The following is a 14,796-nucleotide window of genomic DNA, read 5'->3' as shown; positions in this document are numbered from 1 at the left end:
GCAAAAGTGGTGGTGGTGGTGGTGGTGGTGGTTGGGGGGGTGTATGGTGGGGGCGCACAGATCTCGATTCCCGATTCCCCTACCATGCCATGCCGACTGCACATAAATTTGGTAATATGATTTCCCCCGACTGGGTGCATTTCCCCCGCCTTATCAGCAAAAGTGTGGGATGAGTGGCCCCTTTGCGCACGCCATCACTGAGTCACTTTTGACATTAACACTGTCGGTGTGCGCTCATCCTGCTCATCAGATAAGATACGGTGTTGAAACTTAGCAGACACTTACAAGAAGGATGAATAATTAATATCTGAAGAAATGCCATCGTTTTGTTTTTCCATCACAAAATGCGATTCATTTGCTAGGCCTAACCGTTTATTTTTTATTGGGGGAGGGGCATGCTTTGAATACGTTGAATACGTAGATAATTTAGTTCATACTGCAGTTACTGTTCATTTTCCTATACACAATACACAGTGCTCTCACCATTGACGTGTGACCTCTACAAACAGTGTATGATAGAGGTATAGGGCATTGCCTAGTTAACGTCACTGTGTGAAAACTAACCGGCCAATATTTTGTACTATCTGAAATTCTAGAAAATATAGTTTTGTAACATGTCCTAAATTTTTAGCTAATTTAGATGTTTGGGAATATTCGCACTTTGGTGTTTTAGTAAGGAAGGGCATGACATGGCCTGCAAAATACCCTGTGTACATCGAATGCAACTTTTAGTGACTATCACTCACTTGTGGACCGCTCTCTTCCGAAGGGCATTAAAGCTAAACCACTTGACGGATATTTTTGTACTTGCTGTCAAATCACGAATAATGTATACATTATGTAGGCTAAAAACTGAGTAGGTGGGGCATCTGCAAATGTTCGTACCTCCCTGATATGTAAATGACAGATAACAACAAAAACAACCCCCATATTTGTCCATAACTTTGTTCAGTGGAGCGATTAAGCGAGTCAGGGGATTTCAAGTGGGTGATTATTGATTGGCAAGTGCCATATTTGGGCATAAGTGCAGTCCACCATTCATCATTCACCACTGGAGGATGGGCTACACTTTATCGATTGATTTTACTGGAGTAATTTCCTGTTAACTAGGTTTAAGTACTGCAAAGGTCGAATCATGTTTGCTGTGCAGCATAACTGCACTATGTAAACTGAATGCAATGAGAGGACTCCTCATCATACCTTCACACAACAAACATAATGTACTAGAACCTGCTTATTTAGTATTATGGGGGATTTCGTAAGTGTGCAGGGGGGGCAGTTGGGGTTACAAAAATGGACACCGATTGCTGGTCACTGACAGACACCCTTCCAAAGAAAATGGCAGCTCCCTAAATTGACTTCGTTTCATGTTATTTTTTCCGTATAGACATGATAAAGAGGGTTTTTCCACGACCTTGAAAACTATTAACACCAGCAAAATCTGCATTGACATTGACAGTCTATTGACACGAATTACATATTCGGGTTCACTGCGTTTTTTGGTACAGTGAACAAACCAAATTAGTCAGTTTTTGTATACCAGTAGCACGTAGTATTCATATCTCTCTCTGAAAAAGTGTACCAAGTATGCAAAGGTAAGTATATGAATTAAACTGTTACCATTAATTAAATATGATAATAATTGTTCTTATGTAACAATGACTTAGCAAATGAGTATAATATTAATAATTATACACTCGGATCACATAATTGGACTTTAATCAGTATTTTAAAAGGCAACTCATTTTATGTATGAATCATATAAGCGTTTTACTTCCTCCTTCCGATGCATGGTCTATGACGGATATACGTTGGGCTAATGGTGGTAAAATTGTTATATCATTTTAGATAATAACTGGAAACCGTACAGTTTTCTGGGTTAAGGGATGGGGTATGAACGGGGGGGAGTTTCATACCGAATGACCCCATTTTTATTCAGAATGTGTACTGAATGACCCCATATTTTTGTAATTGTACATTTGACCTGAATGCCCCCTACTTTTAACATGGCCGAGGCACATCCCTGCCATTTCAGATAGGGAGTGCCCCCCGGGGGTATATGAACGTTTGGACAGTATTTATTGTGGGACATTAGAGCACATCAGACATATCGAATTGCATTCTGAATACGAAGAATGTCCTTCTGATATCAAATAATTTAGATTTTTTGAAATTCGCAATGTATTATACACATTTTATGGCAAATGATTAAAAATTGATATTTTTGATATTTAACAGTACTCGAAGTAAACTTTATTAATCTGATGATTTATACTTAAAGTGTATGTAGATGGGATGAAAAGCCGACGATCAATTGAAAATCTTGGCCTTTCGTATTGAAGATATGGTTTTTTTCCCAAAACACCAAAAGATTTTGAAATTTATTTCGAGCACTGTTATATATCAAAAATGTGAAAAATATCAAATTATTATAATTTGTCATAAAATTTGTATTATATCGTGAATTTCAAACAAGAAATGTCTTTAAAAAAGACGGCGCAGTGAATGAAGAAAAAATGTTGGATTTCACATTCACTGAGAGGACCTTTGGCTAAAAATGAGCTTTTAGAAACGACACTGTAAAAAGGAGAATGATGTTTGTTTCCTTTATTTTATTTTGTCTTAAAAACCCACAATGAGGGCACAAATTAATTTATATGCTGAGTACTTAGTTCATTTCTTTGTATACTTAATAACATATGATGACATTTACTTAAAATGAAGAACATATTCTCAAGTTTGTACTTAACATAAATGAGTTAAAAAGTTGTATGCATCTGAGCCTTTAATAAGGCCTAGGAATGATTATAAACATAATACTGTGGTATGGGGTAATAGCAATTCCTCATTGATAGCATGGATAGTGTCTAAGTCTGATGACGAGTCTTCAGGTTCATATTGTGGTTTGATATACCATTGACTGACATCGGGTATGGCCATTGTTTTCAATTTTGCGATGAATAGTTATATCATTTTATGAACCAATTACAGGTAGGCCTATTTCTGGAAAGCATTAAGAACAGAGATTAAACTGACCAAAATTCGAAATCAATATTCAGGGTGTACTAGACGATATACAGTGTGTAAAAATGAACTTTTTAAGGAACATGTGGTATATTTTTCTTTTCAGGAATATTTTCTCAATCTGAGGACCACAAAATCAAACAGAGCTTGAATTGAAAAAGCCAACCAGAAATATACTTTATTTTGGGTGCGATGTTTGCTTCTATGTATACAGGGTGATCAAAATTTACTTCATTAACAGACCTAATTATTTATTCAAAAGGTTTAATTAGTGCTAATTAGCTGCTTAAACTGCTTTCAGTCATAAATACTCATTCCAAACCAGAGAATACAATATCTCTTTGTCACTTTTAGACTACACTTGCAATTCTGATATTTGACTGTTTTACATAGACCCCTATGAGGGGTGTAAGTATTCATTTTTTAATTTTCATTATCATTTCATTTGTTCAAGAAAAATGTCATGCCGTCAGTCTTTTGGGAGTCTCAACTTATAACCGCATTGTCCTTTACACTGCGCCATTAGGCCTATCAATTTAATACCCAGACCGAATAGGCTATTTAGTAATAAATAAAGCAACCGTTTGAAACAAAATGATGGAGAAATTATCACTTTCGTAAAAACAAAATAGTATGGTCCACAACACAGAAGTCCTAAACAAACTGTAGGCCGAAACAACGGCCGAAAATTGCATAAAATAGCTGACATGTACCGCAATATCAAAACTGCATTTGGTACATTTTACAGGTTCACTTTACCATGCTTACAGCACGGTGTGTCAATTGCGGGAAAATCCGTCAAGGTGTCCCGAAGAATAATCATTTACAGTTGAGTCACGGTCACCGGCCATCTCGTTTGCATATCCATATTAAACTACAGCGCCTCTAATGAATGCACTGTTACTGTGCGACTGAACAACCTTTGTTTATTACTTTTCAGCACGCTGTGATTGGATGTACTATGTAAATAAGTAAGTTGTTGTTGTAATGGTAACACACCATACTTTGGTAACACGAAACTTCACCCATCCCATCCACATGTAATGAACGTGATACAGTTTTTGAAAGCTAACTCCCCAGGCTAAATACATATTCCTCCGCCGGCAAAAATATAGCCCATGATAAAATTAATCATAGTTATAATTATTTTCTTCAAATGTGGTTGTCGGGTTCAGTATACCACAATTAATACAACAATAAAACAATTCCCACCAGATAATTACTTGATATGTAGGCCTATACTTTCTCAATCTAAACCTGAGGTATAATATGGTTTCAGATCTAAACCAAAATCAGTACCACTGACGTCATCTCTGTCTACCAACCAAGTTATCAAAATTTGTCTATGGCATATGCAAGGTATTCTACCGGGGCAATACACTGGGATAAATTATTACTTGTGCTGTGATAGTTGCCATCTGCGACGTGATTGGAAATTATGCACATTTACAAAAACATAGGCCTACGTTTAAACTGTTAAAATACATCACGCATTTTGACTATAAACTCATCTATACCATTTTACTAGAAATGTACTATCTCCAAGGACGCTACGACCAACTCAACGAACTCATGCATATGCAAACGAGCCCAATTATGCTAAATCAGGGGTGTGAGAGTAGAAATTGACAGGACGCATGCTCAGCTAATGCTTGTAGCTAATATTCCTCATGCAAGGAGCCCAGGTTGAGTGTGTTGTTGAAAATCATTGCATTAAAAAACACTTTCAATGAAATCGCATATAAAATCAATGGATACACAACCAAAATTCTACAAAAGTCAATCTTTATATTAATAAAGCTATCGATGTGTACGAAAAACTTCAGTGGTACAAAATGCCTTTCACATTCGAAAATTTCAGTATAGTAACACCCAGCCAATTCAGAATTAATGCAGCACTGCTGCAAAAATGAAAATTATTTGATATCAGGAAGACATTCTTCGTATTCAGAATGCAATTCGATATGCCTGATGTGCTCTCATGTCCCACAAAAAATACTGTCGAAACGCTCAAAACGCTCATTCCAGATCCCTTAAGAATAGCAACTATTTTATACTATTGCGATTTGGTAGTTCACAGCATCCTGTGAATGGTAGTGAGCTTTGACCAAATTTGTATTGATCATTTCATATCGAGTGTGTAGAAGAATTCAGATATCACAGATATACTTTTGTAGGTCTTGTGGTTCTTGAGTTATGTTGTAAAGAAGGCTGGAACAGCAACATTTTGTAAAATGTACATACCTCATTAACAACAATAATAAATCAAGCAAGTTTTCAAAGTGTATGATTTGTAGAATGAACTTTTGCAAATCATCAAAGTGTTATTTTTCAATACTATATTGATTTAGATAATGAAAATCGATATTTTGGCTGCTTCGACCAACAATACCGCGTCTACCCTTAAGAACAAGTGTATGTCAGCGTATATCTCGAACATTTCACATTCCAAATCTTTTGTTTTACCCGACTCATGTGTCCATGTTAGTATGAAGCAGAATAGGTACACTCACTCATCACAATGGTTTACCCATTTACATCAAAAGATTTGGTAATTTACATTTTTATAGTAGTTGCCCCGATATTAGTGTGATCAATACACATGATTGAAATTGAATTGCCTATGGAAAAATGTATAGAAAGTGGACTTTTAGTGAATTTGACACATCCTGTGCAGTAGATTGACTGTCACTTTAAGAAAAAAAAAAAAAAAATAGCTAAAATTCTTGACTTGGCCAACATCATGCTACAGACTATATTGCTACTATACACCTTAGGGAGTGTTCATAAATACTTTGGGGGGGGGGTTAGAACAGGGGGTTAACAAAATTTGGGTCCTAAAATGGGGGTCAAAAACTTGTGATTAAAAAATTATGAGTAATAACACCAAATGGTCAGTTTTAGCTAATAATTATGTTAATTACATAATTATATTTTAGGACATGAAGGGGGGTCAAAAATTTAGACCATAAAAAGGGCGATAAAAAATCCAGGAGGGTCCAACTTTTCCACCCCCCACCAAAGTATTTATGAACACTCTATTATAAAATTGACATCCTTATTTCATTGACATGAAGAATGATTTATTATGTTTTTGTCTTGTAACTAAACGATGATGATGACATTTTATGAGAAACCCTGGTTACGAAACACATGGCAAACTATCTATAGAGCTCATGTGCTTGAAGAAGCTGAGAAGATTGCTGAGCTTGTATGCATTAGAGAATGAATTTGGAGAAAACCTTCTGATAATTACAAACACTCGCTGAGCAGCAAGACCTTCCCTCTAAGCTTTTAATCCGATAAGCTGATTATCTATTTGTTTTCATGAATTGGAAGACATTCTTTGATGTATTACTGAGCTCAATCATCTGAAATTACTGGAGCGTGAGCCACCCGGGCTGGTGGCTCAGCATAGTATTTTATTAACAGAAGGTTTTCTCCAAATTCGTTTCCTAATGGGGTAAAAGCGTTTCAACACCTCAAAATTTCATGCGCACCATCCCGGGGCACCAACTTCGATTTTCATCTGGTAATTAGCAAAAAGAAACTCAATAATTTTCTGCATTATTATGTGTCAATAGCCCTAAATTGATATCACGGCAACCTTTGAATATATTCCAAGTGTGCACTCTAACCTATGATATAGATTAGGCATATGGTACTCGAGCTATTTGCCATCACGAGCCATATACATGTCATACAAAAGGCTGTCATGTTACATTGGCTCAGGAAGCTTTATAGTCTCTGTCGCCACAAGTTTGATTCCGCTCTATGCCAATTTGAACGTATAACACCGTTTCTGATTGGTTATAAAGATGTAACACGAGAAAGATATGCATGGAAACTTTTCCAGAGTCTGCGTTTGATAAAAAAAGTAATGATGGATTCGGCAATCACAACATTATGCTTTATGTTAGAAAAACAGCTATCGAGCACGAATCACATGGTTTTATTTTAAAAAAACAAACTTATGATGTGCTCTGAGAAATTTAATTTGATTATTTAAATAATAGAAAGGGGAAACCAAGAGTTTGTGTGTTATGACATGTTTGGGGGAACCCCCTTTGGTTACAGTAAACAAACTCAATCAGGGTTATTAATATCTTGGAAATCTTGGAAAATCCCAAACTTCTTCCAGAACATTCTCTGTATTGCATCATTGGAAAAATCCCTTCGATTGTAAAATGGATATAATGACATCATTTTGGAAATCCCCCAGGAAGTGAATGACAGAATGGTGTATTAATAGATTGTTAGTATAAAAGTGGAAAGCATTAGTTTGCTCTTTGCAGAATATCATCAGAGTTTGTAAATTCTTTGTGGTGGTCATCCTGTGCTTCAAGAAGAGGTACATTTGAATCAGTTTGCATAGCCAATAATATGCTATTTTAATACAGCAACGAAGGAGATTGTGTTGTGTGTATATGAAGGTACTCCTCTTCCCCAAAGGATTAAAAATCTTCTGTTGACTTGCTGGAGTCTGGTTTATAAAACAACACATCTGTCAATAACGTGGAGCAGTGCAGAAGCCTGTTACCTGGAGAAAGAGTGATTGGTGAAAGAAGCACCATTTTTGGAGATTGTCATCTGCGCAAGGAGTTAAATGTTTGGAGAACTGCACAAGGAGTTAAGTGTTTGAAGAACGGCGCAAGGAGTTGTCCTCTGGCGACCTCTGTCTCTCCTTCCATCATTGCCATTAATCTTCCCCGTAAGAAACAAACACTCCAGATCTTCTTTCCTCATACAGTGGCCTAAGAAATCAAGTTGCGGTTTCCGGATCTTCTTCAGGAGCATCCGTTGACTGTCAGCTCTATGCAATACTGTTTCATTTGTGGTGTGACTTGTCCAAGGTATCCTCAACATTCGCCTGTGGAACCACATTTCAGTAGCTTGCAATCGATCTTCCATTGCCTTTGAGACTAAGCAGCTCTCGCAACCATATTTCAGAATTGGTTGTACATAGCAATCTAAGACCCTGAGTACTCATGGTGATATTCAATTTACAAAGGAGGGTGCTTATCCTTGTGAAAGTCTCTTTTGTCATTGCAATTCTCCTATTGATTTCTCTGTCACACCTGTCATCTGATGTGATCCAGCTTCCCAGATATCTAAACCGATCAACTTGCTTCAGATTGCCCTCATGGATTTTTATGTTGTAGATAGGAACATCCTTTTGCTTTGTAACTACCAGACACTCAGTTTTCTTGCAGTTGATGAGCAGTCCTTTTTCTCACTTGGTAAATCCTCTTGTTCTGTTAGTATCCACTCGCTGTACAAATTGAATAAATCTGGTGAAAAAACACATCCTTACCGATTTCTTGATTTCGACAAACTCCCCTACGTCATTGCCCACTCTGATTGCTGCTGTCTGGTTCCAATACAAATTTGTGATAATTCTCAGGTCCTTTCCATCAATATTAATCTGACTCAAAATATTTAACAGTTCCTCGTGTTTTACGGTGTTGAATGCCTTGGTGTAATCAATAAAACACATATACAGGTCTTGCTTCATTTCTATCGCCCTCTCACATAACATTCTCCGCATGAAAATTGCGTTCCTGGTTCCACAATCCTCCACAAAGCCACACAGCAGTTTCGTTATTTCTGGGCTGATTTTATTCCTTACTCTCTTCATCAACACCTTCAGGATCTTCACTGCATGACTCATTATGCTTATTGTCCTGTGTAACTCACATAATATAGTCCCAGGTTTCTTTGGTAAAGCAATAAAGATGGACTTGCTCAGCTCTGGGTGAATTTCACCTGAGTTATAGATCTCATTCAAAACTTCTGTCAACTTCACTATCCCCAACTCATCCAAGTTCTTTTAAGAACTTGGATGAGTTGGGGATTAAAATCGGTTCCACTCCTAACTCATCAGGACCAATTGCTTTGTTGTTCTTCATATTGTCATGAGAGATTGCAATTCAGATTGCAGAATTTCTGGGCCATCAATTTCCCGATTGATACTTGGCATTTCAACTCTATCATCATCAAATAGTTCTGGGATTATTCAGCCCATCTTTTGACATCTCCATCCTTCGACTTGATACATCTAGCTGAGGTACACCCTTCCTTTCCAAACCTCTTTAATAATCCTGTGCATTTCTTTGGGGCTTGTATGCTTCTCAAGCTCATAACATATGCTGTTGAACCATGTTTCCTTTGCATCAATACACTTCTTCGTGACCATATCATCAAGTTCTTTGTACTTGTTTTCATTTTTGACCTTGTATTCTCTTCCATCAAATCTAGAATGTCTATTGTCATCCAGCTGTGTTTATTCTGCTTTTTCCTTGGTGGAATCATTTGGTGGAATCACTTCTTTTGCAGTTTCCACGATCTGCCATTTGGTATTGTCTTTGTCCCCCCATCATCCTGCAGCACCTCAAATCTGTTGCTCACTTTGAGTTTGTACATATCTACCGTATCTCCAACTCTTCCTTCTCCGACCTTTTATTCAAATCTCATATTACCATGGCGATTTCATCTGACTTGCCTTCTCCTGAGCCTCATAAAAAGCAGCAATGTCATTCTCATCACTGTCTGCGGTTTGTGCATAGACTTGGACGATTGCAGCTAGTTTTACAAGCACTACTCTGTCTGACACACCCTGATAACCTATCAGACTCCTCGAATTAACTTTATTCAGCAAAACTGCTACTCTCTTTTCATGGGTCGAGCACCCAGTCATGTACCTATCATATTTTGCTTTCATTTAAAGACTTAGATTTTGTTAACTTAATCAAACAGTGTATTGTTGTTGTACATTGGAGTGAATTTGGGTAAATGGTGATTTTGGCCTTGAGTCATTGCGGCTCGTAACAAACTCATATTGACCATAAAAACGAATAAAAACAGCCGGCTCTCAACACGAGATATTCAAAATTTCCTATGGCAATGACGTCATGGCTATTTGTGCTCAATTGTCGTCAGCCTTCATTGTGTTACTGGGACATCATTGCCACAGGCAATTTGGACGCGGGAATTTTAAATATCGCGTGTGAGAGACGGCTGTTTTGTATTTTTTAAGGTCAATATGAGTTTGTTTTAAATAAAACCATGTGATTTGAAAAATATTTTTCTAACATATAAGGCATAATGTTGTGAGCATTGCTGTCCTTAACTACGAAAAATCGTAGATTTACCCCAAATAATTAATCAACATTATTAAAGAATATAGTAAAAAGACTTTGCCTGTAAATTGATTATAATAAACACGAATTCGCCTATATACAATGATTTAAGTTACATTTTTTTTTAATTTCAATATTTCAGATGTCGGAAAAATCCAGCATAGAAGAACGTCAAGCCAAGATCTTAGAAGCTCTGAAAATTGACCCATTAAACACATTCAAGATCGACAATTTCAAAAGTAACGTAAATTACATCATCGAGTCATTGAACAATCATAACGGCGCTTTTACGAGTGAAAAAATCGGGCACAGTTTGACCACGTTGCACCTACTTCCTATTTTGTGTTTAACCGACTCCCTGTTGTTAGACCCTTTTTTAGAAATAGCCCAGTACTTATCAAAGACAGATTATACTAAACTGTTTTTGAAAATATCATCCTCTCTGTTTGTTCAATTTTCTGACGAGAATTATGACGAGGAATCCCAGGCCGCTTTTAACCTGTTCCAGCTCTGTGCTGGGTTTCTGAATACAGCGACAAGTGCTCGGTAATTGGTGATCAATTTGGACAAAATGGCGGCGTAGATGTACTCCTGACATTTGCTCGCACTCTTGATGGCAGAATAAATTGGTCACATATTAAACCTAGTCCTGGACGTCGTAACATCAAATTGGAGATTTTGCAGAAGATCTCAGCGATTCTACACAACTGCACGAGACACAGCAAAGACAACCGACGCTTCTATCGCAAAGCCAATGCTGTCGATTTTTTCGAAGCCAAGACGAGATGTCCAGATGTTGTAATTAGAGTTGACTCTGTTCTGATTCTAGCTCACATAGCGGATGAGAAAATGACGGCGAGAGTACGGCCTCATCTGGATTGTGTACTACTCGTAGTGGAGCTCTTACGACGGGCTGTTGGTTCGAAAATCCGCGCTATTGGTGTCGTATCTGAGAGTACGGAGCAAAGCGACTACTGCTACTCAGTCATAGAATTAGCTGATGCACTCCTTCGCCTGGCTGTCAATGATGACAACAAAGTCGCCATTCGAGAGTGTGATGGTCTACCGATAATTGTACAGATGTTACAGCGTCGGTTTGGCGATGACGAATACATCAAAGCCTTGCATTTGATTCGGCATTTGGTATTTATAGATGACGTCAGAAATGACCAACACATTCTGAATGTCAAACTGCGTGAGTATTTTTTTATTATCATTTTTCATATAAAAATATAAAAAGCGCATCATGGTTGAATATCACATTTTGGAAAGTGCACATAGTTGATTATCAAAATAATTCTTTTAAACCAAGGAACCACAGTTGGAAAGCGTACTATGGCATCATGCTTGAAAATCACATTTTGGGGGAGAAATCTTGGTCTGGAAAGTGTACTGTAGTAGCATGGTTGATTATCAAATTCTTTTAAACAGAGGAACCACAGTCTGGAAACCCGGGTCTGGAAAGCGTACTACATCATCATGAATGAAGATACATTTCGTGGGAAATACAGGTTTGAAAAGTGCAATGTAGCAGCATGGTTGATTTTTAAACTGAGGAACCACACGTTGGAAAGCGAAATACAGTACGTACAACTTGAAGATTACACTATTCCCTGGAGAAACGCTGGTCTAAAAATGTACTCTAGCAGCTTGGTAGATAATCAAATTATTTTTCAACGGAGAATCCACAGTTAGAAACTACTAGCATCATGCTTGAAGATCACATTCTTTTTTGGGGAAACCCAAGTCTGGAAAGTGTACTGCAGTAGCATGGTTAAATATCAAGTTCTTTTAACAGAGGAACTACAGTTGAAAAGCGTACTATATAGCAGCTGGAAGATCACATTTTGGGGAGAAACCTTAATGTGGAATGTGCACGGTAGCAGCATGGTTGATTATCAAATTCTTTTTAATGGAGGAACCACATTTTGGAAAGCATACTATATCATCATGTTTGAAGATCTTATTCTATAAGCTGCATATCCTATCAGCGACTACTATACCTTTTTTAGGATTTTCAAAAGAAGTACCTGCATGTCCAACCATGACTGTTTCATAAAAAGCCCGCCAAAGTCATGCAAGTAACTGAATTGGTTTGAATGAGGAATACTACGGGAACCAGGCCCGTACGCAGGGGGGGGTGTGTCCAAATTTTGGGAAGAAAGTCCACTTTTCACAAAATTTTGGAAAAAAAGGTCCACTTTTTCAAAACCATTCCCCCAATGAAATCCTGCGTACAGGCCTGACGGTAACCAGCGTCTTTTGTTAGAAGTCACACATGAGTAACGTGGATAACCTCTATGGGGTATATACGCTGGCGAAGTTACGTAATAATCGGATTAACTACCATAGCAATAGGTGAAAACAATTTTTGAATATACCGCGCTGCACTGATACGTTCACGCGGTACCTCTGCATTGAACCATATCATGCTAATCACCTGCACCTGTAAGATTATTATCATTAAAAAGACCAGTATTGTATTCAATCTATGATTGCAGACATACACAGGTGATGAGTTTAACCTGATTGTAGTGCAGCGCGATATGTTCAAAATTGTTTTCACCTATTGCTATGGTAATTAATCCGATTAATTACGTAACTTCGCCAGCGTATTGCTAACGAGTTGTAGCCTATATAACATAACATAATAGGCATTTATTGAGCGCCCCACAAAGAACGAAGCGCTTTACAAAAGAATATATACAGGTACATGAAGTTAAGTTATTACTATGTTTGATAGCAAATACATAATCCAAATATCTACGACAACACTTGTTTTTTGTCCTGATACTTGTAATATTCGGGGTATTTTTACCAAAACATTAAAACCATTCGTTTTTTGTAATGATACGTATTAGGCCTATATTATTATTCCACAGTGTTAGAACTAATGTTGGAACAATACAAGGTGGATTCTATTCAAAGAAATCGTAACTTGAATACTGCGGAAAATAAGTAAACTGAGCTCAAAAAGAAACTTATAATTTTATACAACTTGTGAATCACAAGGTCATATCTTATAATACTGTCAATCAAAATGAACCAAACTTACACACAGGATTACCTTAATACTCTACTCAAAACACATGTCAGTCAAGCAGTTGTCCAACTGACACAATAGCAAAATGCACTGTCATGGGACAGCTTCCTGGACTTCCTTCACTTTCACAGCCCAACATTTGGCACCCAGCACAAAAATCTGTGAGAATGTACACAAGATCCTTGCACAGATGATAAAACGGTGCTGCTTTCTGCTTTTCATAAACGTTTTTCATGAAACAGCGCTGGGCTGTGAATGTGGTCCAGGAAGCTGCCCCATGTCAGTGTATTTTGCTGTTGTGTCAGTTGGATAACTGCTTGGCTACTGACATGTGTTAAGAGTAAGTATTGAAGTGAACCTGTGTGTAATTTTGGTTCAATTTGATGGACAGGATTTCAAAATATGACCTTGTGAAAATTATAAGTTTCTTTTGAGCTCAGTTTACATTGGAATTCTTGTGTATCTTTACCAAAACCATAACAGTCCACTTTTTGTAATAAGTATATTTCACAGTGTTAGAACTGATGATGGAACAAGGTGGGTTCCATCTCAAAGAAATCATGACTCAAATACTGTAGGAAATAAGTAAATACTTAGAATTCTTGGGTAGCTTTACCAAAACATTGTAACTGTCTACTTTTTGTAATACGTATTTTCACAGTTTTAGAACTAATGAGGGGGCAAGATGGGTTCTATCTCAAAGAAATTGCGGCTCAAATGCTGTAGGAAATACATTCTTGGAATTCTTGGGCAGCTTTACCGAAACATTATATGACAGTCCACATTTTGCAATGATACGTATACTTTGATCAAAGCACACAATGTATAGGACTTCTATTAATAATTTGTGATGCTTCTGGTGAGATCTTGCAAGGCAATTCTCAAAATAAAATATATTGATATTAATCCGCGATGTTATAAGGCCCGCCGATTACGAGCTGATCACAGTGTTTGAACTAATAATGGAACAAGGTGGATTCCATCTCCAAGAAATCGCGACTCAAATACCGAGGGAAATATTTACTTTACAGAAACATTATAATAATAGTCCATTTTTTTTTTAATGATGCAATTTCACAGTGTTTGAACTAATGATGGAACAAGGTGGTTTCTATCTCAAAGAAATCGCAACTCAAATTCTGTGGGAGATAAGCAACTACCAGTTGACCATCCCGCCGTACGTCGCAGATCCTGCCGAAAAGAAGCCGCCATTTTATCTGGTTGCCCCTCAGAATTGTGAGACGTCAGAACCCTGTATCAAGTTCAGTTTTCAGCAAGACTGGAAAGATCGTTATCGAGCTCTATTTATTAGAGACAAACTGGTACAAGCTGGATACAACGTGTGGATTAATGAGTACCCCGTGAGTAAGTATCAATGTTGAAATAACTCCTTCTGTATTTAAGATGTTTTCAAATTTGCCACCTGCTATTAGGAAATGCGCGTAGAGTCGCAAGTTGGTAGTTTTCGATACATCCTGGCAGACTGAGTTGATGTTCTTTGTTTGCCGTGCACCTGTACAAGCCAATAGTATGTCCTTCGTGAATGGCCCATTGTACCCCTTATTCACGAAGGAAATACAAATAACTAGC

The 14,796-nt window shown here is 37.4% G+C and overlaps 1 protein-coding gene across 1 annotated transcript; it reads left to right on the top strand.

Moving 5' to 3' along the window:
• Positions 1-1,478: 1,478 nt before the first annotated feature.
• LOC140145608 (uncharacterized) lies at positions 1,479-14,603 on the top strand. Its single transcript, XM_072167303.1, has 3 exons — positions 1,479-1,595; positions 10,306-11,358; positions 14,287-14,603. Exons 2-3 carry the CDS (start codon positions 11,013-11,015, stop codon positions 14,586-14,588), a joined length of 648 nt encoding a protein of 215 aa, XP_072023404.1. The 5' UTR covers positions 1,479-1,595; positions 10,306-11,012; the 3' UTR covers positions 14,589-14,603.
• Positions 14,604-14,796: the final 193 nt, after the last annotated feature.

This window comes from Amphiura filiformis, unplaced genomic scaffold (assembly GCF_039555335.1).
Source record: "Amphiura filiformis unplaced genomic scaffold, Afil_fr2py scaffold_468, whole genome shotgun sequence".
NCBI lineage: Eukaryota > Metazoa > Echinodermata > Ophiuroidea > Amphilepidida > Amphiuridae > Amphiura > Amphiura filiformis.
This window is presented reverse-complemented; position numbering and strand designations above follow the sequence as displayed.

Coding starts and splice junctions, on each gene's coding strand:
- LOC140145608 (XM_072167303.1), top strand. CDS start 11,013: ATGACGGCGAGAGTACGGCCTCATCTGGATTGTGTACTACTCGTAGTG. Junction 11,359..14,286: donor CATTCTGAATGTCAAACTGC/GTGAGTATTTTT, acceptor GCAATTTCACAG/TGTTTGAACTAATGATGGAA.